The sequence below is a fragment of the Phycomyces blakesleeanus genome, assembly GCF_001638985.1.
Source record: "Phycomyces blakesleeanus NRRL 1555(-) unplaced genomic scaffold PHYBLscaffold_4, whole genome shotgun sequence".
Lineage (NCBI taxonomy): Eukaryota > Fungi > Mucoromycota > Mucoromycetes > Mucorales > Phycomycetaceae > Phycomyces > Phycomyces blakesleeanus.
In genome coordinates, this window is record NW_017265137.1 from 2,292,931 (window position 1) to 2,316,748 (window position 23,818).

The 23,818-nt window shown below is 37.1% G+C and overlaps 9 protein-coding genes across 9 annotated transcripts; 7 read left to right on the forward strand and 2 right to left on the reverse strand.

The window, feature by feature from the left end:
• Nucleotides 1-3,111: 3,111 nt before the first annotated feature.
• Nucleotides 3,112-3,447, reverse strand: PHYBLDRAFT_141774 (hypothetical protein; the record flags this gene model as incomplete). The annotated part of the gene is made up of 1 exon (XM_018430665.1): nt 3,112-3,447. The coding sequence occupies one exon, from the start codon at nt 3,445-3,447 to the stop codon at nt 3,112-3,114; it is 336 nt and encodes a 111-aa protein (XP_018295951.1).
• A 1,517-nt stretch (nt 3,448-4,964) lies between these two features.
• On the forward strand, nt 4,965-5,549 carry PHYBLDRAFT_68584 (hypothetical protein; the record flags this gene model as incomplete). Its single annotated transcript, XM_018441973.1, has 3 exons — nt 4,965-5,190; nt 5,281-5,414; nt 5,481-5,549. 3 exons carry the CDS (start codon nt 4,965-4,967, stop codon nt 5,547-5,549), a joined length of 429 nt encoding a protein of 142 aa, XP_018295952.1.
• Nucleotides 5,550-6,777: 1,228 nt separating this feature from the next.
• On the forward strand, nt 6,778-7,286 carry PHYBLDRAFT_141776 (hypothetical protein; the record flags this gene model as incomplete). Its single annotated transcript, XM_018430666.1, has 2 exons — nt 6,778-7,105; nt 7,201-7,286. 2 exons carry the CDS (start codon nt 6,778-6,780, stop codon nt 7,284-7,286), a joined length of 414 nt encoding a protein of 137 aa, XP_018295953.1.
• A 763-nt stretch (nt 7,287-8,049) lies between these two features.
• Nucleotides 8,050-11,615, forward strand: PHYBLDRAFT_185673 (hypothetical protein). Its single transcript, XM_018439120.1, has 10 exons — nt 8,050-8,208; nt 8,273-8,298; nt 8,365-8,476; nt 8,843-9,053; nt 9,116-9,250; nt 9,450-9,818; nt 9,925-10,743; nt 10,815-11,158; nt 11,343-11,500; nt 11,553-11,615. The coding sequence occupies exons 1-7, from the start codon at nt 8,202-8,204 to the stop codon at nt 10,316-10,318; spliced, it is 1,254 nt and encodes a 417-aa protein (XP_018295954.1). The 5' UTR covers nt 8,050-8,201; the 3' UTR covers nt 10,319-10,743; nt 10,815-11,158; nt 11,343-11,500; nt 11,553-11,615.
• Nucleotides 11,616-12,803: 1,188 nt separating this feature from the next.
• Nucleotides 12,804-14,804, forward strand: PHYBLDRAFT_131404 (hypothetical protein). The gene is made up of 4 exons (XM_018429420.1): nt 12,804-13,043; nt 13,104-13,534; nt 13,739-13,832; nt 13,925-14,804. The coding sequence occupies exons 1-4, from the start codon at nt 12,860-12,862 to the stop codon at nt 14,641-14,643; spliced, it is 1,428 nt and encodes a 475-aa protein (XP_018295955.1). The 5' UTR covers nt 12,804-12,859; the 3' UTR covers nt 14,644-14,804.
• A 175-nt stretch (nt 14,805-14,979) lies between these two features.
• PHYBLDRAFT_185676 (hypothetical protein) lies at nt 14,980-18,820 on the forward strand (the record flags this gene model as incomplete). Its single annotated transcript, XM_018439121.1, has 3 exons — nt 14,980-15,080; nt 15,986-16,102; nt 16,192-18,820. The coding sequence occupies 3 exons, from the start codon at nt 14,980-14,982 to the stop codon at nt 18,719-18,721; spliced, it is 2,748 nt and encodes a 915-aa protein (XP_018295956.1). The 3' UTR covers nt 18,722-18,820.
• A 956-nt stretch (nt 18,821-19,776) lies between these two features.
• PHYBLDRAFT_164800 (hypothetical protein) lies at nt 19,777-20,868 on the forward strand (the record flags this gene model as incomplete). The annotated part of the gene is made up of 2 exons (XM_018435076.1): nt 19,777-20,056; nt 20,813-20,868. 2 exons carry the CDS (start codon nt 19,777-19,779, stop codon nt 20,866-20,868), a joined length of 336 nt encoding a protein of 111 aa, XP_018295957.1.
• A 1,580-nt stretch (nt 20,869-22,448) lies between these two features.
• On the forward strand, nt 22,449-22,734 carry PHYBLDRAFT_141782 (hypothetical protein; the record flags this gene model as incomplete). Its single annotated transcript, XM_018430667.1, has 2 exons — nt 22,449-22,512; nt 22,601-22,734. 2 exons carry the CDS (start codon nt 22,449-22,451, stop codon nt 22,732-22,734), a joined length of 198 nt encoding a protein of 65 aa, XP_018295958.1.
• Nucleotides 22,735-22,935: 201 nt separating this feature from the next.
• PHYBLDRAFT_164801 (hypothetical protein) lies at nt 22,936-23,671 on the reverse strand (the record flags this gene model as incomplete). Its single annotated transcript, XM_018435077.1, has 3 exons — nt 22,936-23,080; nt 23,216-23,419; nt 23,493-23,671. 3 exons carry the CDS (start codon nt 23,669-23,671, stop codon nt 22,936-22,938), a joined length of 528 nt encoding a protein of 175 aa, XP_018295959.1.
• Between the last annotated feature and the right edge of the window lie 147 nt (nt 23,672-23,818).

Sequence of the window (23,818 nt, forward strand, 5' to 3'; positions counted from 1 at the left end):
AGATGTAAATGGAAATGTGAAGGGGTGGTGAAGAAAGAGAAAGAGAAAGAAAGAAAGAGAGAAAGAGAAAGAGGGGTGGGTTGAAAAGACTAGTGATTTATTAAAGTAATAAAAAAAAATAACAATAGACAGACTTTATTCGACTGTCATAAATTTGTGAGAGGAACAAAAAGATCGCAAAAAGATTAATCTTTTATTTTTTCGTATTTTATTTAAAAAAAAATCAAATTCAAATTCTTCTTATTATTATTTTTAAAGAAGCGCAGCCGATTTGACGGACCTGAATATGTTTTATCCAAATATGTCACCTCCAGGGACAATAGAGATGCTTGATTTTATTATTATTATTATCAGCATTGTATTTAATACATCTTTTAACCATATAGGTAATTTGTTGCTAGGGGGCATTACAATTCAAAATAATATTAATAATATTAATACTCTTTAATAGCATAATACATATAAAACTCACACTAAGTAAAACAAGACTGAAGCATTTAATCAATATTTGATTGGATAAAGCAAAAATGTAGTTTAAAGTTGGCCACGCGACCTGTAGAGTTCATTTACTGGCAATAATAATAGCAAAAAAAAGAATTTATCTTGTGTGTGTATTTTAGGTTATAATATATATGTATTAGCTTTTTTTATATGCAATATATCATTATCACAAGATATATATATAACCATGGTTACTTATTGTATTGAGTCGTGGCTTATTAAACATAATAAGGGCCGATCCATTTAGAGTATAATCTGAAAATGAATTAATTAAGAAATTCCATCATATCGACCTTACCGTTTTCTTCCTTTCTTTTGTGATTAATTATGTTGCAAAAAATAAAACAAGAATAAAAAGAAGAAAGAAGAAAAATTGCAAAACTTCTCGGCTCATATTTCCTTTGTGTTTCCATATTACAGTTATTCGGTAGCTGGTCTACCAAGAAACAGGTCCCATCTGATTACACTTTCTGTCAAAAAATAATAAAAGTGGTAATCCCATCAGCCACGACAGAAGAAAGAAGAAATTAGATCCAAACCAGGACTGTTGCAGTTTATTTTATTTTAGATTACTTTATCTTTTTCTACACTTAATCGATGTCTTTGTAAGCTTATACATATATGAGCTAAAATAATGTCTTTGTTTGTTTCAAAGACTTGGCATTTTTTTTATCTCTATTATCTTTGTAGCTAACACCATTACGATTATCTACAAATTTTCTACAGCTCACAACTGTAGTACAACACTCCAAGCAAAATGTTTATTCTCGGCGCTTTTTCTATTCTATTCTTTTCTTTTCTTTCCTCTTTTCGTTACACCCAAAACATCAGGACGAATAGGCTGTTGATTATATAGATTGTTAAAGGCATTTGCTATTATTATTTATCTCCTCTTTATGGGCTGGTGACAAATATTTAGAGACTAGTACAAAGAAGAAAACAAAAAAAAAGCTCAATTAAATTAGTAACCACGTTGAGGTTGTCCCGGCTCTATCAGTCAGTCTGATCTCTGTGTCACAATATACCCTTAAGAATTTCATGTTGCTAAAACCCCACAATGTGTCTAAAATTGTATTTAGACAATACATTCTTATCTTCCCTGATTATTACAGAGTAATATGCATTCGAATTGAATTGAATTGAATTGAACTCGCAATGATGTCTATTTTTAGATGTTTTTAATATCTTTTCAGGTTAATTAAAGGTGTCAATCACGTTATCTTTATCAAAAAAAAAAAGGGTGGAAGAAACAGCGGATAGCTAAAAATATTCTCAGTCCAAGCTTTGCAGTAACCAAAGGACATGGCTCGATTAAAGCGGAATAACCACAGAATTACAGACTACAAGTCGTATGTTTTGTTCCTTCAATTAGCTTGCGTGTCACTTTGATAATTCAATAACCAATTTATATATATTTTATATATATATTTCTTGATCGATGTGCATGTTGTACGGAGTTTTTCTTTTACAGTTAGTTCTAAAAAAAGTAATTCTTTAAAAACCACACAGAGAGAATTGTGAAGAAATCAATTAGCCTAAAATAACAGACTGACAAACCACACACAAAAAAAAATAATTTTTATATATTTATCTGTGGCGGGTTATTAAACAACAAAAATAGATTTTCTTATTCTTTCCTTGTCCTAAACAAGGTAAAGGCTAAAATACAGTGGCGTTTATCTAGCGTATATCGATTATAGATTTCTATTACTCTCTTCCTACTCGTCTATTCTATGCTTTTTTTCTTTTCTTTTTCTTCCTTGTTTGGTAAAGGGCAAGAATTTTAGCCTTACACAAAACTGGTTCACAAAATATCCAAAAGGAGAAGCCAAAATTGATTTCTGATTGGGCCAATTTTTTTTAAAAAAAAAAACGCACACACCTCTATTTATATATATTTTTGGCTTTATGAAAAGTATGTTCAATAATTCATTTTTGCATACTGATACCTAAATTTTTCTTTATTTAAGGGGCTTCTCAAGCACCCGCCAAGGTCCTAAATGTTGGCGGTGATTTCCATATACGGATTGGCGAGAGTTTCTTAAATTAGTAACCTTCGCCAAAAGTTTGGCGACGGCAGAAGTCGAATCCAAAGTTTTGGTGAATCGCCAACAAAATTGGCTAAATTAGGAAATCTTCGCTAATACTTATTTGGATTTCAACGCCAACTTTTAGGTCTTTGGCGAGTGCTTGAGAAGGCCCTAACATATATTATCCTTAGTTCCATAATTTTGTTTAGTTTGAAATAATACCTATTGAGCTTGGTTTATTCATTTTAGTCAATAGTAGTAGATAGACAATTGAGAAAACAAGCACCCAAAAAAATAAAATAAGAAAGAATAAAAATAAAGGGTCGGTATCACATGAAAATACTAGAAACCAATTGCACAATTGTTCTAACTGAGTGTTAAATATAATTTTTTTGTTTGTTTGTATGGAGCTGTGACAGGCTCAGATTTATTAAAGTTCTCTGTGAGTAGGGCAAAAGAGAAAATTACAACATTTGTTTTGAGGGTTTATGGGGGTTATTTGATGTTTTTGGCTTTTTGGTTTTTGACTTGTTTTTGTGTGATTTGAACTTTTTTTTTTTGCTGAAATGTTAATGTGGTGTTATGCGAGGGAAGAGTCAGCGGAGTCAAGCTCGAGCTCTGAGCAGAGACGGGAGATTGATTTCCTAGCAGTGGCAAGAACCAAGGAAGGTAAAAAAGGAGCAGAATTAAAGTGGAGTGCCCAATGGTGGTCCCAGATAGCAAGGATGGTCAGTCCGAAAACCGAGGCGGCTGTCATACTGGGGTTCAGCGTAGGAGGGAAGAGAAAGGATGTGAATGCCGAGGAAAGTGCAGAAGGTGGTGGGACGGTGCCGAAAAATTCTAACCAAATGCCTAACCACACCGCAGATTTCAAAGGACAAGAAAGAAGAAAATGCTCTTGCGTCTCGATTGACATCTGGCAGAATTAAATATAATTGTAACAACGGGATTATATCTATAGGGTGAGTCTAATGGTCAAAATAAAGAAGGATCAAAATGTTCTTTAATTATTATCACTAGTGTTCTTTCTTTTACGTATTTTAGATTTAGCTTCAATATTAGAAAGATACGCTTGGCAGGATAGCAGTCGCAACTATAGACATTACATGGCCAATCGCATGTTCAAAATAACAAACTTGCGTTTTATTCTCAATACTCACAAATGGGTCTGTGCCAAAATGAAAGATTTTTTATTTATTTTATGTATATATATTTGTTTTGGACTTACCACCCCCTATAGTTGAGGATATACATGCACGTATTAACCAGCTCATTTGACTCAATTTTTTATTTGTCTTTAAACATCCTATCTAACCGCAGCCACATAAGTTACCTTGAAAATTAGACCGATGTAAGCCAAGCAAAACATAGCAAATTATCTATTTTTTGTAATGGATAGAAAATTATCTTTAGTTAATTTACGGGTAATTATCCAACTAAAGCCGCGACCTTGGTAACATTCACTTTCCAATAAAACAATATATAATATTTATATAAAGGCCTGTGCTAAACACAGAATAAGAGGTAAATAAAATATACAATACAGAAAAAATTGAAAGAAAGAAAGAGAAAAAAAAATCAGTAAATATACCCGCCTGTTGTATATTTACACACACAATCTTAGAAAATTCAATGATCATTGTTACACCTATGTTTTCATGTTTTTTATTTTTATGATTTATATTAAAGAAGTATACATCCTTGTTTTTATTTTTAAAAAAAAAAACAATAAACATCAATATATATATAATGATTTACTATCTATTAATTCATTTTTGGATTCTTGGGTTTGCTTTTCAGTAGTCAAAGATCAATTGAGTTATGTTTTGGTTAAATGCTGTTCACCGAAAGCCCTAGATATTAATCGGTTCAGTGAAAAGCATTCAAAGATCGGGTTTTGTGTTCCTGAGAGGAGTTTGATAATTAGAATAGAAAAAAAAAATAGAAAATATAGAATAATAATAAAAAGAAATCGAACAAACACCAGAACACCGCCATCGTCTTGACAGTTCCTATGCCGAGAAGAAAGAGAGAAATACTATTTTACCGAAAATAATGACCCAAACATTCACCAAAGGCTGTATTAGGACTAAGTACTTGGTTCAAATATTTTGACATATTCATATCAGCCCATTAGAATATCTATATATCTATATATCCCAATCTAGTACAAATCGTAATGATAATTATGTTTTTTTTTAAGCCAAAGTAATTCATTCATTTAAAGTAGATTAGCACAATGATGTTATATTATTAATGCCAATAATCCTAACTTGCATTTTTCTTATTCCAAAAAAGACCATCTACGGTCACACCCAAGCCACCTTACCAAAAAGAGAAACCCTTCTTTTCTCTCTTTCTCTCCATTTTTTTAAGAAAGCTTCTTTTATATAACATATATATATATATATATATTACCCTCTCTACTATAACATGTCAGCACAACTAGCCCGCCAATCGCTAAACCTTCTTCTTAAACCAACCGTAAAGCCCACAGCTGATAATGGCGGCAAGGCAAAACGAGTAGAAAAGAAATCACCACAATGGCTGCCAAAGACAAAGACTGGATTAAAGAAGATTAAGCACGAGATTCGATATGGACAGCATCAAAAGACAAAACAAAAGAAGGAAGAAGAAAAGAAGAGAGAGAATCCGATTGGTGAGAATTCCTGATAAAATATCAAAGATATATAAAAATATTTATTAAAATGTTTTAATTTGATATAATATCTTTTTTTTTTCTCTTTAGATGCCTTGATACAGACTGAAAAGACACTTGACGAAAACTTGGCTCGTAACGTAAAAATGCTGACATCAAAATTAAGGGCAACAAAGGTTGAAAGAGAACTACACAAGCAGGCAAGTAGACAATTTTCATTATTAGTATTAGCTTAAGAAACCATATGTAATTAAGTTTGTGTTTCTTACCTACCTACAAAACATAAACAGGTACTGAAATACAGATCGACAAAACAAACCAAGTCTTCAAAGGAAGAGGCAGACGATGAAAGCGACTAAGAATAACCTGTTTTCTTCTGACGAGCGCATTCCTCAAATCGAACACAAAGAACAGAAAATAAGATGAAAAAGATAATCAAAATAACGACAATAACAATAACAATATCACCATTTACATCATAACACAAACATTTCTTTATCTACCTATATATAAAAGCACATTTACGTTTCTTTATATTACACGCATATTTATTCAAAAGATCTAGATCTTTGTTTATTGTTTTTTGGATATTACTAAGGGATATAGGCTCGACAAAGAAGTGATTGCTTCAATTTTCGTTTCAGACTTTTGTATTTATCTGCCAATTAACCTTATTAATATTTGTATAATTATATAACTATATTTAATCATTTTACACACACAGACATTTATGCATATGTATGTATGTATCTGTGAAATCAAATGAACCAAAACGACTCACCAGTACTTTTTGTTTGTTTGTTTCCCTGCATATTATGTATTATGGGTGGATCGGAAGAAAATGATACAAAACAGGGCCGTGTGCAAACTTGACAGACAGGAGGAAGGGAAGGAGGAGGAGGAGGGGAAGAAGGTTCTTTGTGGTGCGATACAGGGGAATACCATGAATCGAGTGAGGGAAGGGCATCATACATTGAGTGTTGTGAGGACATTTGGAGGGAAGGAAAGGGGGGAAGCGAACTATACAAAAATATATAGATAGATAGAGATAAAGAAAGGGAAAGGAAGAAGGGGTGGATTTAGTGAGAGAGAAAAAAAAAGAATATTAAAAAGGGGGTTGGGATTTGTAGCAAATGAAGATTGAAATCCTCAGCTCACAGACCTGTGCACCCCCTTTCGACCTTTCTCTTTGTCTCCCCCCAGCATGTGAACCGGACATTAGGCGGCTTATTGTTCGAATAAACGCAATGCAAATCAAATCAAATTAGCATTTGCTCTATTAATCTATTGGTTTAACTAGGCACCAAAAATAATATTAATAATTGGTTTTTATCGTCTATCGTTTATCATAGACAATAATGGTCTTTATTACTAAATTAAACTTGATTTATTCGTGCAGGAAGCCAATAGATTAAATAAGAGAAATAAATAGATTGATTATTTGAAAAGGGTTTTTTATTATCATACCAATTTTTTTTAAAAAAAAGTACATATAAAAACAACCAAAATCTATTGACAATATCATTCTTTAGTCTATATAATTTTTATATATATAATATAAATAAATCAATACATTTACATCAAGCCATGCCGATCCTTAGGCGCAGAGCGTTCAGGTATCCAAATACCTCCAATCGGTCTAGCTGGCTAGACAAGAGTAACACACTGGTCCAAAGTACAACAGGTCCCAATTCATCCCGTCGCCATCCTTCCAAAGAAACCCGGGAAAAAGTAGAGGCTCAGATCAAAGCAAGGATTTTTTGCCATGGCCTACCATATTCAGCAATGTTGCTCCCAGTACACTTACAAGACACAATAGCTAATGGTTACAAGTCTGGACAGCACAGCCAATCATGCAGTCGACTGGTTTCGATGGCTCGTTGGTTTAGCGGCTGCGTCGATAGTTTCTTTAAAGGTATACATATAATATGTAATCACCCGTATGTCCTTGTTTGAATTATACTAGGCAGAAATCTTCACACCCACACATATACATGTATAAATCTTTAGGAAAACAAACCTTGGGATCAGCCTCCTTCCTTCAGAAGCCCACCGGCCCTTACTTGTCTGCCCCGCACCTGCTTAGCCATGCATAGACGTTTTACAAGGCACATTTGTTTTAAGATAAAGAGAGAGAAAAAGAAAATAGAGAAGGAAGAAAAAAGTACTTCTTCTTCTCTCTTTGTTTATTAAAAAAGGAAAAAAAAAAGAAATTAGCAATGATACCACTTCTTGATGGTTTTATTGCTTAGTTCTTTCATTTTTTTTTTATTTTTGTACTTAACATTGAATTTGAAATTGACATTACCATTACCATTATTATTGTCTTTACTCCAAAGAGTTTCAAATCAAATTAATCGTTAGCTGTACATTTGCATTTATTTATCTATTTCTTTCTTTAGTCAATCAACTCTACACAAGATTGTTCAAATAAGGAACACACACACACACATGTATATATATATATATATTACACCACACTAAGCAAGACTTTGAGGTCTTGTTGTGCTTTATTGCTTATCACTGCCTTACACTGCTTCCAATTGCTTCTCACTTGTGATTTTTTTGGGGGTGAATGCCTCTGACTGCTTCAGACTGCTTCAGACTGCTTGTTTAGCTTCCTTGTTGATCCGTCCTTGCATCTCATTGATGAAGAATATTGGCGTAACCATCAAGTGTCACACAGCAATTCACTTTTGACTCAATCCCTTATTTCCCGCCAGTTATTTTCTGCGTGTAGCTTTTTTTTTGCAACCAAGTAACCAGGCCAACCAGGCCAACCAGCCAAACCAAAAAATAATAATAATAATATAATAATAGTGACCCTGTCCCTTTCACCCCCTTTCTCTCTCTCTCTTTCTCTCTATATATCTCTTCCCCCCTTCCCCTCCGCATCCACAACATAAAAACCACCCCTTCCTCCCTCTTCAGCTTCTAAATAGCTTACTCTCAAGTCCTTCTTTCCTTTCTTTCTATATATTTTTTCTATAAAAAAAATCACCATTACATCCATGTCTGGTAAGTCGACATTTATTTTATTTGTCAATTGATTGAATTGTCATCTCATCATTATATTCTATAGACCAAGTAAACGGCGCGTCATCTGGTGTAAGCACTCATCATCATTATCATCATCATCATCCACAGTCGATACTTAACCTTTTGATGTTATAGATTACCGTTGTACGTAAGAAGCTCCAAGGCTATGTTGGATTTGCCAACCTTCCCAACCAAGTCCACCGCAAGTCTGTCAAAAAAGGCTTCCAATTCACTGCCATGGTTGTTGGTAGGAATACGACTCTCTTTTTTGAATTAATTAGCCTGTCTATCGTTATCTCTTTTAATTATTGAATCTCGAGACGTACAAATATTTCTATATATACATACACACATGTAAAGGGCCCCTTGATATAACAAAAAAAAAACAACAATAATAATAACAATACACACCATTGCACACACACCCACACACACATATATATTTATGTATGCGTGTGTGTGTATGCGCATTAAAAGAGAAACATACATATAGAGATAGATGAATATATAGAAGGTGGGGGGGGGGTCTTGTTCTTGTTCTTCCAAGCCTTTTAAATCATGTTGTCAACGATCTTTATACTAATATCTTTAAAAATTAATAAATTGTAAATAGGTGAATCCGGTCTTGGTAAATCTACCTTGGTCAACACTCTTTTCAACACTTCTCTTTATCCTCCCAAGGAGAACACCGAATTGTCTCATGAGACTCCTCAGACCGTCGAGGTCCAGTCCATTACCTCTGATATTGAAGAAAACGGTGTCAAGCTCAGATTGACTGTTGTGGACACACCCGGCTTTGGTGATTTCGTGAACAACGAGGAAAGGTAGGACAACACGTGGAATGTGCTTCCATTCGGACCGACATCTCATGCTCTCCCAATCTTAGCTGGAAGCCTATTCTTGACAACATCGAGTCCCGCTTTGATGCCTATCTTGAGCAGGAGAATCGTGTGAACCGTCGCCGTATGGTCGATAACCGTATCCATGCGTGCTTGTACTTCATCGCCCCCACCGGTCACGCGTAAGTTACTCCATGTTCATTGTGTCACCATGGCGATCACTAACATCAGCAATAATTTATGTACACACACATGTATATACATACACATATACATATACATATACATATACATATACATATACATATATATATATATATGCTGTATTGTATTATATTATATTATACTACATTACATTATTATTATTCTTATTATTAATAGCTTGAAGCCTCTCGATGTCGAATTTATGCGTCGTCTCCACACCCGTGTCAACCTCATCCCTGTCATTGCCAAGGCCGATACCCTGACCGAGGAAGAGGTTGCCGCTTTCAAGAGACGTATCTTGGCTGACATTAATTACCACAAGATCCAGATCTACCAGGCACCCGTTTACGAATACGATGACAAGGAGACCGTTGCTGAGAACCGTGAGATCATGTCCAAGATTCCTTTCGCTGTCGTCGGTTCCGATAAGGAATTCGAAGTCGAGGGTGGACGCCGCGTCCGTGGCCGCAAGTACCCTTGGGGTGTCATTGAGGTTGACAACGAAGAGCACTGCGATTTTGTCAAGTTGCGACAGATGTTGATTCGGTAAAAAAAAATAGAGAGAGAGAATTTTTATTGTTGTTTAGATACTTTATATATTTTAGATCCTAAAACGATGTCTAATTCTTTTGTGTTTGTAAAATAATAATAGCACACACATGGAAGAACTCAAGGAGTTCACCAACGACGTTTTGTACGAGAATTACCGTACCGAGAAGCTGCAGGCTATGGGTATCCAGCAGGATCCTTCGGTATTCAAGGAGGTCAACCCAGTCCAGAAGATGGAGGAGGAGCGTATTGCCCATGAGCAGAAATTGGCCAAGATGGAGGCCGAGATGAGAGCCGTCTTCCAGGCCAAGGTCCAGGAGAAGGAAACCAAATTGAAGCAGTCTGAAGAAGAGCTCTACGCCCGTCACAAGGAGATGAAGGAGGCCCTTGAGAAGCAGCGCTTGGAATTGGAGGAGAAGAGACGCCGCATGGAATCAGGCAGACCCATGACACCCGAAAAGGCATCCAAAAAGAAGGGTTTCTCGTTCAACAAATAAGGAATGCCCTTTGCATTAGAATTATATAAAAAAAACTAACTAACAAACAAGCAAACAAGCCAACAGACGGGAAAAATTATTCAAACCAAATTCCCTTATGAAACCCCACACCCCTTTTTTATTTTTTTTCTTTATTTCCCTCTCTCTATCTCACACTATCTCTCACTCACACACATTCTATAACTCTTCACTTTTCTTCCCTTTATCACCATAATTCAAAGTCTTAATACCAGTTTTTCTTATTTAAATAAGCACACAAAATGTGTCCAGTCTTTTTTTTTATATTTTTTATAAAAAAGAATATTGTATAAAATAATAATAATAATAATTATAGACCTCTAGACTAACACAAATCTTCGAGATGGAAGGCCTTGACCAGGAACATCAACAATAAGCTTTTTGAATTCCCACTTGTCCTTTTCATCCTATATACATAATATATAACACATTATTATTGTCGATCTTTACCAAGAAAAACAAACAACTTTAAGCTTACCTTGATCATTTCGAGCATGCCAGTACCTTCACTATCTGATCCCTCGAGATAAAACTTCATGAAAAGATGTGGATGACCAAGATGATCATCAACAACTTGGTAATTAATGCGTCTGTTGCGGCGCATACGGTTTCGGCTTGGGGATCCAAAGCTCTTTATTGGTTCACCAAGCACACGTACGAGTTCCTCATTAGCCTTGGCACGATCTACTGCTTCGCTAAAGATAGAAGTGGAGCTCTGGGAGCTGAATAGTTCGGAAGTCACAAAGTAGACCAAACCAATGGTCAAGGTTGCGCCAGTCAATAAGAGACCGATATTGAAGGTTGCCTTTGATGCAGCGACGACTTTTTTTTTTAAAAATAATAATAATAATAATTTTAATTTTTTTAATTAATTAATTAATTAATTGATTGATTGATCGTTTGAATAAATAAGTAAAGAAAAAGAAAAGTAGTTTATTATTTAGAACCCACAATGAAACAATACAATTGATAATGGTAATAATTGATTTGGTTAATTTTGGTTTACCTTTTTGAGGATTAGTAAGGTCCTTCCATTCCTTAGCTGTTTGCTGGGAAATAAGATGTCCAGGCCGTCTAGGAGGCTGCTGTGACGATGCTTGCACAAATGAACGCGTCCATTGTTGACGTGAGGGGTTGAGGGCAGTAATTCGACGGGGTTGGATTCTGCATGGAAATGAAATGAATATGGCGTGTCGCGTAAGGTGAATCTTCAAACCTTGAAATAAAGGACATGACGGCTGACAATACAAGTTCCGGTTTTGGGAGTCTGGTTGTGTTTAGTGTTGTGTGTGTGTGGGTGGGTGGGTGTGTGGGTGTGTACACTGTGGGTGTCCTGAATGTCAATGCTATCTGCACCGGTTACAACTCCGATTACTCGCATAAGGAAGTGACGTAAGAAATCCTAGATGGTCATAGATAACCGAGGTAACTGAGTAACCGAGTAGAAAAATACAGATAGAGAAAAAAAAAGCTAACCATTGGTAAAATGTATGGATTGTAGAAATCCGGTTGAAGAAGCCCCGGATCACATGAATGTCATGATGCATCACATGTTTAAGCAAACCTTTGGAAGCCTACATCGTCTGTGCGCTTAAAACAAGAGATATAATGGGTGTAAAATATAGAAAGAGAAAGAGGCAGAGAACGTGTGTGTATGCGTGAGGCAACAAGTCACTTACTTGACAACGATCACAACAAAATACATTGATGATCTGTTTTTACTTTGGCATTTATTCGAAGCAAAAACATATAAACAAAAAATAAGCTCAAAATCATATGTTTTTTATATTAATGGTATTTTAAACCAATGAGACTACAAGATTTAATAGTATAGTTTCCTTTCTAGAAACAATAGACAAATTTGCTTAACACTGATATTGAAACGTACACTATTTTTAATCCTTACAAACAACTTAATAAATTGTAATTTCAATCCCAGTCACAATTCTCAACTATATATATATATATATATAAATCCACAGACCTCTCCCCCAACCTAATAAGAATTATAAGAAGGGTTTAAGATGACGTCTGGTGATTGGATTAAATGATATTTAGTATACTTGAAATACATACACATGTCCATGTCCATGTACATAAAAGTGTTTTTGTGTGTATTTGCAGGGTTATAATTTTATGATGATAATATTATTATTATTATTTTTAACTGGATCAAATCTGATTGGAATTTGCTTTGGCCCAACAACTTTTGTGTATCTTTTGGTCGCGCATTTACAGCTCACTTTTATTTTGGTGTATATATTTCTGGGCCGGACCGGTCGCTTTTTGATGGTCGGACTGGGTACAAATGAAATAAAGATGCGTCAGGAGAAAGTGGGGAAGATAAATACAGGAGAGGAAGAGGGGTGTGACTCGAGAATGGATATTATATACTTTTTATATTATGTATATTTTTATATATATAGTATTTTGAATGTATCACAACCGCTCAAAACCAAAGGTTATAAAAAGAGTTCTTTACTTTAACCTAAGCTATCTCATCTTTCTCTCTTTCTTTGTAAAATGACTGTCGGCTTAGCTAGTCACTTTGCCGGTGTATCCCTTGACCCTAATGATTTAAAGGCCCAGCAAAAGGCCCTCGACCTTGTCCTCCAGGATTTTGATGTCTCGGCCGAGCGCATGGGAGCTATTGTGGACCAGTTCAATTCTGAAATGCGTAAAGGTCTCGCGGCTCCAAAGGCAACCGGTAAGACCTCATTTCTATCTAGATATTCTTTGGAATCTAATTATTTTATGCTTGAAATAGTTGCTATGATTCCTAGTTTTGTTACCGGTAAACCTACTGGCGAGGAAACCGGACGTTATCTGGCTCTCGATCTTGGAGGCACCAACCTACGCGTCTGTGAATTCTCCCTGCTGGGTCAGGGTGAATACAAGGTCCACCAACAGAAATACGTAATTTCAGATGAGCTCAAGACAGGCGATATGCGAAACCTGTGCGACTTTATTGCAGACTGTGTTGACAACTTTGTGACCGAGAACGGGTCCGATAGTCTCGAAAGCAACCTCCAGCTTGGCTTTACCTTTTCATTCCCTGTTCTCCAGACTGAGATTAACCGCGGTACATTGATTCAGTGGACCAAGGGATTCAACTGCACAAATGCTGTTGGTAAGGATGTCGTTGTCCTTTTGCAAGACGCCTTCCTCCGCAAGAACGTGAATGTGCACATTGCTGCCGTAAGTATTACTATATATTTTCTGTCTCACTCGTAATCATTACTTCTTTTATTATTTTTTATTCTGGGATTTCCCGTTCGGAACCTAGCTTTTGGGTTTATTATTTTATTTTATTTTAATTGGGAAAAGTAACAAAAATCCAGTCAACTAAAAACACCGCTCCCCACGGGATTTTTTTTTTTCATTTGGATAATCCAATATTAGCTTGTGAACGATACCGTCGGTACCCTTATGGCCCACGCCTACAAGTATCCAGAAACAAGCATGGGTGTAATCTTGGGAACAGGAACCAACGCCGGTAAGTTATACTTTATATATATATTTTATTATAATATATATATATATATATACAAGAAATTAATTTACTTAATTTATGTGTACCATTTGTAGCTTACTATGAGAAGCTAAACTCTATCAAGAAGTGGGAAGGTGGTGCTGTTGCTTTCGACGATATGGTTGTTAACATGGAATGGGGAGCGTTTGACAACGAGAGACGTGTTCTGCCCTTAACCATCTACGACAACAAGCTTGACCGTGAGTCTATCAATCCCCGCCAGCAGATCTTTGAAAAGATGATTTCGGGTATGTATCTTGGTGAGATTGCTCGCAATGCTTTGTTGCAGCTTGTCGATCGTCTCTTGCTATTCAAGGGTGTGTCTTCGCCCGAGTTGAACAAGCAATGGTGCTTCGAGACCGCATACATGTCAGCAATCAGCAGTGATACATCTGAAGATCTCGAGGAGACACAACACATTTTGGAAGCAGTCATGCAGATTCCCTCAACATCGCTCATGGATCGTGAGATGGTTAAGCAAGTGTGTATCGCAGTCGGTCGCCGTGCTGCCCGTCTTTCTGCATGCGGTATTGCTGCCGTTATTTCCCAGCAGGGTTCTATCGGCCAGGACACCCTTGTGGCCATTGATGGTTCCGTTTACGAATTCTATCCCAACTTTGAAAATGACATGACCCAGGGACTCACAGATTTGTTTGGTGAGAAGGACGGTAGCTGTGTCAGATTCGCATTGGCACGGGATGGCTCTGGTCTTGGTGCTGCTATCATTGCAATGATGTCCCATAAGGCTGCTAAGCTCAAGGCAGGATCCCTTTAAGTAGCAAATAAGCACATCATATTCTTTATTTTATTCTATCTTCTATTCTATTCCTCCATTCTGGACTTAGTAAACACTCCATTGTTGTACAGAACTCATTAAATACTATACATTTATCTCAACCACCTTTATTGACTCTCTTTACACCAACAAAACAACAGAAAAAAAATAAGCTCAAAAAAGACAGCCATAAAGGGAGAAACCCTGGATGTCGGCGTGCGAATATCAGGCCTTCCCCATACAAGTTTTTCCCTTTTTTTCAGTTTCTTTATTTTTGTCCCACAATATCCCTTGTTACTTTTTTCATTACGGAATTTAAGAAACACCCTATAAACCATGCCACACAAAAATGTATTTATTTTATCAAAGGCTATAATCCTTTGGTGCTTTCGTCCTGACCAATGTATTGGGTATTGTGTACACAATACTTTTCACAGGTACCAAAAAACTTTAGTATGTTCACTCCGCTTATTATCCAAAAACTTCTTTCACTCAATTCAAACCACAAACATAAAAGATTGCAATGGCATGACATCTATATATAACAACCAAAATAACCGCTTGATATCAATATCAACCTCGAGACTTCCTTGGGTCCTTTGATTACAGCCAAAAAAAGAAATAAAAAAGGGAAAACAAAGATAAACAAAGACACCCCGCCCTGTTCAGTATTCCAACCAAAGGCGTTCCGTCCATTCCCGCCTAGGGTCTCAATTCAACTTCGCTCGATCATGCAAGGCTGGAATATATATATACAGATTTATATATAACGACCCCGGGAAAAACACTGAGGTGTGATGGTACACAAGCGTTCAATACATGTACACATAAAAAGACATGCCACCCTGTCTTACGGTTCGATTGTGTGGCATAATCAGCATTTAAGTCTCCTCTAAACTATCTTGCTCACATAAGCAGTACTGTCTTTTCAACAGGTTTTGGAATATCCGTTTTTTGTCTTTGTTTTTTGTTTTTGTAAGTGGATAGTCCATTCATGCTCTTTTACCTCGAGTGTGATTATTTACTACATGCCCTACACCAAACAGTATAGAGAAATATAACATTATTAACAAATAAATATTATATATACATATGAGTGAGCAAGTAAATATAAAGATTTATATAATTACCTTGTACTTCATGTCAAACCTCTTTACTATTGTTATTAATTTTCTCTCTCTAAATGTTGGTATAAAATCTTCTGAATTTATCTTATTGTCTAATAAAAGAAAAGAAGAGAAAAATGTCAATTTAGCATCCTTTCATTTACTCTATCCACTTGCTATATATGTGTATGTATATATATTTCTCTTTCATGGAGCCTTTTTCTTGTTTTTATTAGCACACGCCCACTGCTTAGTAAACAATACGTAGTAAAGTTACGAGTAGCTTCTAGCAGCTACGATGAAGCTGCCAAATTTGTCAGCATAATAGGTGGCTTATCTGTCTTTAAAAAAAAGTGAGACTTGGACTTGTCATTTTTCCTCGTCCATCTCGCCACGCCCGATCAACCTCATTTATAGTCTTTTATTTCTCTCTTTAAAAAAGAGAAACACGAGAAATAGCTATGGCAGGAACAATAGACGCAGGGCTTCAGAATTCCTACAAGACTGTAGAAAAATCGCTTATCCTCAACAAGCCACTTGACCAGACTGTAACTTCGCAGATTCCTGCTGCTGTGCGTCAAGCTTTTGAGGATATTGTGGCTGGACGATATGGTAATGTCATTCAAAACAGCCCAGTATTCAAGGATGCCCATGAAGATCGCGCAATTATCTTAGAAACCGGAAGTGTTGAAGAATGGATCACCAAACGCCTCGCCAGCTTAGCCAAAGATGACGAAACTAGCATGCACCTTCTTGCTACTGGAATTGCATGTCTTAATGCATTTGTTCAGATCAACTGGACCGGTCCCATATTCAACCTTGCCTTTGAGTCTCTTTTTTCTGCTGGTGACAAGGAAATCGAAGAAACCCTAAAGTCCAAGATTCAAGCCAGCTGTCTTTCTTCCCTTTCGGCCGATAGTGAAGAAGTCTACCATTTGACAGAACAACTGGGTTGGTTGGCTGCTGCTCGCAAAATCCTTTTGAACGATGATCTGCGTCACTCTAGATACACCGCCGCATTCTGGGCACAGCGCGCTGTCTTTATCCAACAGCAACTTCTCGATGAAGGTTCCGGATCTATCCAGAGTTTGATCATTCTCTTATCGGCCGAAAGTTCTTCCAAATTCGGCATTAACAACGTAGACCTCGATAAAGAGACTTTGGCTCTCAAGGTCCGCCATAGTCTCGAGATGGGTCTCATCTTGAGTTTCTATGGCCAGGACAAGGAGGCGTTTGAAAAGATGACCGAGTCACAAAAGGCATCTGGATTTGAGTGGTCTTTGACGGGTGCACTTGGTAGACGTACCAAGTTCCAGACATTCGATGTCTCTCAGCTCGTTGTGCATGCCGAGAGTAAGAAGGAAGATAGCACCGCCAATACTGATGAAGAAGCACCTAGACCAGAGACCTTGGAATTAGATGATGACACTATATTGGATGACGTAGCTTATGCAAAGACAGAAGAGAACGACAAGGATGAATCTAAGCGCCACGGAAACCTTAACATTATCGATCAATGTCTCTTACTCGCTTTCTGTCTCAATGTCAAGAACACCAACCCTGACCACGGTATCACAACCGAAGAAATGAACCCTTATGTTGTGCGTGTTCTAGGAAACATCAACAATTGGATGGTTCACACTATGGCTCTCTTACTCCGTACCCGCCTCGAGGCTCATAAAACAAGAACCGTGGAACGCTCGGCCCTTCAGCTCCAGGCCCTTGTAGATCAAATCAAGGTAGATGATTCTGGACCAGAAGAGCGTCTGGCATATTTTTACGACCTGCTGTTGCCTAGCAAGTGGGATATGGAGCGTGAGTTGGCCGGCAGGTTTGTCTCCCTCGGTGTTGTGCGTTCTGCCCTGGAGATCTTTGAACGCCTGGAGATGTGGGAAGATGTGATTTCATGCTACCAGATGCTCGAACAGCCACTTAAGGCTAAACAAGTCATCGAGCGCTTAATGGCCGAAAACCCCAACTCCGCCAAGCTGTGGTGTATCCTTGGTGATATCGAGGTGAGCCCCGAGTATTGGAAAAAGGCCTGGGAGCTGTCCAACCACACCTTCGCTCGCGCAATGCGTAGTCTGGGGTCTTATTACTACAAGCATGAGAACTTCCCTGAGGCCATCGAGTGTTACAAGAAAGCCCTGGACATCAACCCTCTCTTTGAAGGTTCTTGGTATGTTCTCGGTTGTGCTGGTATGCAAGCAGAGCAATGGGATGTTGCCATGCGTGCCTTCCAGCGTGTGGTTGCACTGGATCAAGAGCAAGCAGAGGCATGGAACAACCTTTCCAGTATCTATGTCCGCCTTGGCCGCAAACCCGATGCCTTCTTGGCTCTTAAGCAGGCTACACGCATCAAGTTTGACAGCTGGAAGATGTGGCAGAACCTACTCTATGTTTCTGTTGATATCGGTCAATTTTCAGATGCAATTTGGGCCATGCAGCGTATTGTCGACATGAGATGGGATAAAGAGCGTGAAGACGCTGTTGATGTACCTGTCTTGCGCCTGATTGTTGAGAGTGTGATCCAAAACTGGAAGGATGCCCATGACCGTGATGGTTCCAGACTCGCAGGCCAGGTTCAACGCCTATTAGAAGATGTTATTCTGGCACGCATCACCAGCTCACCAGATATCTGGTCTATCTGTTCAAAGTTTTACCTCTGGCAGGAGCGTTACACTGATGCCCTGGAGGCATCACTCAAGGCTTACAGAGCAGTTATGCATGACGTACGGATAGAAACGGATGAACGTGTGTTTGATGAAGTAGCCAACCTGGCTTTGGACACTGTGGATATGTATGAAACCTTGGGCGAGAAGAAGGAGAACGGTGCTCTTGTTTGTGCAGACTGGAAGTATCAGGCTCGTCTGATCGTCAAGGGTTTGATGGGCAAAACCAGAGATAACTTTGAGGATACCGCAACATACGAGCGTCTTAAGGAAAGATTGGAAGACCTGAAGCGCTCCTAAATAATGATAAAAATATGTTATAGAAGTATATATATATAAACAAAATGTGATCTTTCAAGTAATAAACATATACAAAGTTTACAATTGCATGTTAAGCATACATACCCATATTAATGACTATCATACTTTATGCATTCTGCCAAATCAAGTGTAAAACCCCTTTAACTACCCCAGCCTAACTTGTCTATTTTCACTTGATAATATATCTCGGCAAAAGAAATAGTAATAAAAATATAAACCTTTTGAAAGAAAAAAAAGTATAATTGCTAAAAAATTAATATTGAAGGATGTATTTTGTAATGTATCAATACTTGTTTATTCTTCTTATTTGAATTCAAATTATTTTTGCACTGTAAATATAATTACACAAATGTGTATGAAATAACGAATAGAGTGTACTAAGTACTAATTGGTATTAAAGATATAAAATTGTTTGTAGATAATGATACCTCTTTTATATTATGTCCATATTAAACATCTTGTGCACAGTCTGTGTAAATACAATGAGGACATTCGCTTGCGTATTCAGCCCACTGCACCTTTTCTGCCTCTCTTTCAAACGTATATTTCTTTATTTCTTCTCATCTCTCATTTCTCCATTTTTTTCACATTTTTTCTTTCTCCCATTCCAATGCATCTTCTTTACAATGTTCATCCGGATTAGCTAAATTCAGCTAAACATTTTGCGCCATCGGCATTTTCAACAATCATTCTGAATTTTCTTTATAGACTTTATAGACAAAAATAGCCTACACAATTAAACGCAGTGATCAACATAATTACAAAATCATACATGTTATATCTTTATTCTATTATATTTCTTTTCGAATTCATTTAATTATATTAATTCTATCTTATAAATGAACCCTCCTAATTACAACATTGAACTCTTCAATCAAGCAAAAAAAAAAGTTTAAAAGCGTGTTTTTTTTTATTGGAGACGATACTAGTTAAAAAAGACTTTATTTATTTATTTAAAGATATACATAAAGAAACTATTCTATTTGATTTAATTTCACTTAATGTTCTTTTACATGAGTAAAATAATAAAAAGCATGACACCAAGTTCTTTGTCCCCGCATTACGCGGCTCAATCTCCTTCAGGACGTAAACCTGACTTGGTAGCGAAGGAGGTGCTGGAATGGTGGCAAACCAACGGAAAGCACCCGTTCATCCAGCCCCACATCTCGTCACCGAGTAATGTGGGTGCGAACTCGCCAGAGAACTTACCACTAGGTGATAAGGTCCAGCTCATTCGACTACCAGTAGCTTCACCGTCAGCCGTTAAAGAGTTCAGTCAGGTTAGCAGTGAAGAGCCAGCACATCTCACCACAGGTTAGACCTCCCTCCCCCCAGCATCATGATTCCACATTGGCGATGCGATGTACACAGTAGTCCTTCCAAAAATGAAAAGAGACCATGCCCCACGACTTCTCAGAATTAACTGAGCTGGCGAGTAACAACTTTCACTTTCCGATGCTTGTAGCATGGAAGAATCTCCCTGCAACGGTCGCAAGAGACGCCTCACTATGAAACCGGGACTGTTGTTGCTCAAGGAGAAAACAAACGACGCGCGTTGGAGGAGGTCTATATGTAACAGAAAATTTTTCATCTGCGATTAAAGTTTAGGACTGCGCTTTCTGTCAGTCTTAGATGTTCACGTCAGAGCAAACGTGACATAGCTATATATTCTTTTTACTGGGTTTGTGTAACTGTTCTAAGGCAGAAGAGACAGCTAATAATATTCACTCAGAGTACTTATGAAGTCAACTTTGTAAGGTGAAGTAAAGTAAAGTAAAGAAGCAAAGAAGTAAAAGAGTAATGAAGAGTTTGGTTTCGATCGGTGTAGCAATAACTCTTAAAGTGGAGTACAAGTTTCTATAACAGCGATTCGCAGGTTACTTTAAAGTGGTCTGTGCGCTTCTTGTTCAAGGACACAAGAAAATGTTTTTTATTTTGTTTGTGCAAATAAACACAAAAGGGACCCACCATCTGCTAGAAAATTAACTCACATATATCTCAAAGCAATATTAAGCAGTAAAGAAAGGGCAGAAAAAAAAGAAAGCAAAAGCTATATATATATATATATAGTTGCTATTTTCAATTGGAAAAGAAATGAGATACTAGAGACCCTGCTAAGGGTTTGACCAGAAAATAGTCTAGATATATTTTCAGCTTAGTCAAGATCAATTTTAATTTGGTTATGAGGATGATTGAGTAGTTGACAAAGGTAATGCCGATTCTACAACAATAAAGATTCGATGCTTCATTGCGATATACAATTAAGACTTTATTAGTAATTCGATCTAGGAAGAAAGGAAGAAATTACCCCAGTAGAATCTATACTTTACAAAGAAAAATACTATAAGATAATGATATTATTTTTAAGGCCAAAATATATTACTGGATATTAATATTTCTTTTTCTCTTTAAGCTTTCTCCTTTAGTTTTGCTTTTAATACATTGATGCTATAATATTTAAATATTTTAGAATTTAGAATGCGAATATTAAAATGCTTTTTAAAACAAAATAACTTGACTTGCACTTTGTAACAATTTTTACCTAATCTCAATAGTTTAGACTGTAAAGAAAAAAAGAAGCACTCGTATAAGTTTTGCAAAATATTTGAAGCATTAGCCCAAATACACCAGGATTAATCCCATAAATTTCGAGAAAATATAGGTGCTTATATATTGAGGCTTTTAATATTTTAACCAAACCGATCATAATATTGAAAAACACTTTATTGTGAACTAAAACTTTCTTTTCCACTTTGCTCATGCAACCTTGCCTTTTGTAAAAAGGCAAACTTGATCGCTCTTTTTTGTATTACAGATTAATTTCACGACCCGGTATTTAAATATGAGATAGAGAGGTATAGCTAGCTCTCGATAGAACATTCTACCTGGAAATAGTATAGGTTATATTCTACAATTCTAAAATATATGCTGGTATATTGTTCTAGTCCTTTATTCCACTAATAATTCTGCTGTTGTCGCGGTTACATAAAATGAGAAGACGGTATTGGCTACACAACAGAAGTACAAGGCCGCAGGAATCTCTTTTTATACGTTTTAAGCTCGTCTTTAATAGGCCCTTAAACTTGCTGGTACCTGAGTACTACTTTTACATTTTCCTTTTGGGTTCTTCTTTACTGACAGAAAGCTTCAATACTTTATTGTTCTTCTTCATGCACAAAGCCTGCTTCTCAAAGAATTAACACATAAAATTACTCTATAGATGATAAGCCACATAGATAAATCAATCTAATAGATGGAATTATTCTATTGGACGATCAGTGTTTACGTCATATCTCGCATATTCACTCATACACGTATAGAAAAATGGCTCTTCAGTGTGGGGGTAAGTAAACCCGCCTTTCTCATAAACACAACACAGAGAAATGTTCATGTAAGTAACAGAATTTTTAAAGAAAGTATACCTTACACATGTGGTGCTAATTATGATGAATTTATTTATGTAATTTGTAGTAATGTTACTTTGACATTTACCTAAATGCATTTTCCCAAGAAGTGAATGTAAGTAATCACAAAATAAAATAGAAAATACCCTTATTTCATTGAAACTCTTACTAACAATGCGTAGTTAATAGTAACGAAAAAGTCTGACCCGAAAGGGTCAGCCTTGACATCAGCTTGTCAAGAAAGCCTCTAGTGACGTCGTTGCGGTGAAAACCAAAGCGGCCAACCAAACCACGCCCAGTTAATGGCTCTGGGAACGGCTAACAAGAAACACCGGTCTACTCTGGTCTCCTCTATTCTGACATCTGGTACAACGTGGTCAATCCGTCATAGAGAGGTGTAGCATAGGTGGGAGCCACCGGGCGCCAATGAAATACCACCACTCTCTATGACAAGCCAAACGGACTGAGGGCGAGCCCCCTATACTCTCCTCCCCGTTGATGTCAGATGTTGAGGTTCAAAGACGATCAGATAGACTGGTTTTTTATGGGTTGACAGCCGAACGTTCTAGCGACGCAGTTGACCTATAATAAAACCAACTCAACCCGTGCGATAGGCATCCATGTGTCTGGGGTATGACTGATTTAACAAGTTGGGACGCCTATTTAGCCCAAGTAGAAGAGTCAGTATAGAGTTTGGTCCGACTGTCATGATGTACTAGTCTACTTCTTGCTAGCTGGTACCCGATATTGTAACAGCAAATAGAGTTTTTTTTCGCAAGATAAATTACTTTATTCAAGCCTCCACTCTCTTGTGATCGGTGTTCTGATCCTGTTTTCGCGAAGATGTGCTTGTTCAATGAGTTTTTGACTGAACGCCTTTAAGTCATCACTCTGTGCTGGAAACAATGTTACTCGTTCTCCGTACAGCTTTGTACTTGACACCATATATTGTTTTTCGCTTATTACTGTCTAGGCAGTCGTAAGCAAAGACACCCTGATAATGCCAATTCTAGAACGGTAAAATCTCGTTCATCCCAAACGAAAAAGGCGGGGTCTCCAAACTTTATACGGTCTTTGTTGCCTAAAAAAGTGAAGTTCGCCCTTGTCTTTCGATTTCTTCCCCCCGTCTCGGTCTATAGTTAACTTTTTAGTTGGCTTGACAGGTGTTTTTCCAACCTTGGTTGGAAGAGCGTGAGTTCGAATCTCACAGAGACGTATTACTAGCAGCAAGCTAGTTACAACTTCGTATATATTATAATTACTAGAGCACAAGCTAGTCATAAAGAGTATTTCAATATAGTAAAAATATCATTTAATTGTAAAAAGATATTTAATGGACTGCTTACTGCTTGTCCTTGACCAAAAAAGTTACAAAAAACCCTAACATATCGGCGTCCTCATGGCAAGTATTTCTAATATGTACGAGTTCAAAATCCCGTCTGCTGACCATCCTCACCTCAGTACAAACTATCTTGCGGGAATTACTTAAACAAAAACAAATTGGAAAGTCTTTTATAATAGGCATTGAATCATTTCTGACTCTCTATCTAGCGTCAAGGTGTAAACACACATCGATTTATAACATCATTGCTGTTGATGTCCCACTCAAATAAGTTAATGATATTACTATGTTAGCTGTTCAGAAAATTTGCAAGCTGGGGATCCTCTAGAG

Bases quoted from the DNA above. Each gene is read 5' to 3' on its own strand.
- PHYBLDRAFT_185673 (XM_018439120.1), top strand. The intron at 9,054-9,115 runs GTAGGACAACAC...TCCCAATCTTAG, and splicing joins TTCGTGAACAACGAGGAAAG to CTGGAAGCCTATTCTTGACA. The intron at 9,251-9,449 runs GTAAGTTACTCC...TATTATTAATAG, and splicing joins ATCGCCCCCACCGGTCACGC to CTTGAAGCCTCTCGATGTCG.
- PHYBLDRAFT_131404 (XM_018429420.1), top strand. From the start codon at position 12,860: ATGACTGTCGGCTTAGCTAGTCACTTTGCCGGTGTATCCCTTGACCCT. The intron at 13,044-13,103 runs GTAAGACCTCAT...TGCTTGAAATAG, and splicing joins CGCGGCTCCAAAGGCAACCG to TTGCTATGATTCCTAGTTTT. The intron at 13,833-13,924 runs GTAAGTTATACT...TACCATTTGTAG, and splicing joins GGGAACAGGAACCAACGCCG to CTTACTATGAGAAGCTAAAC.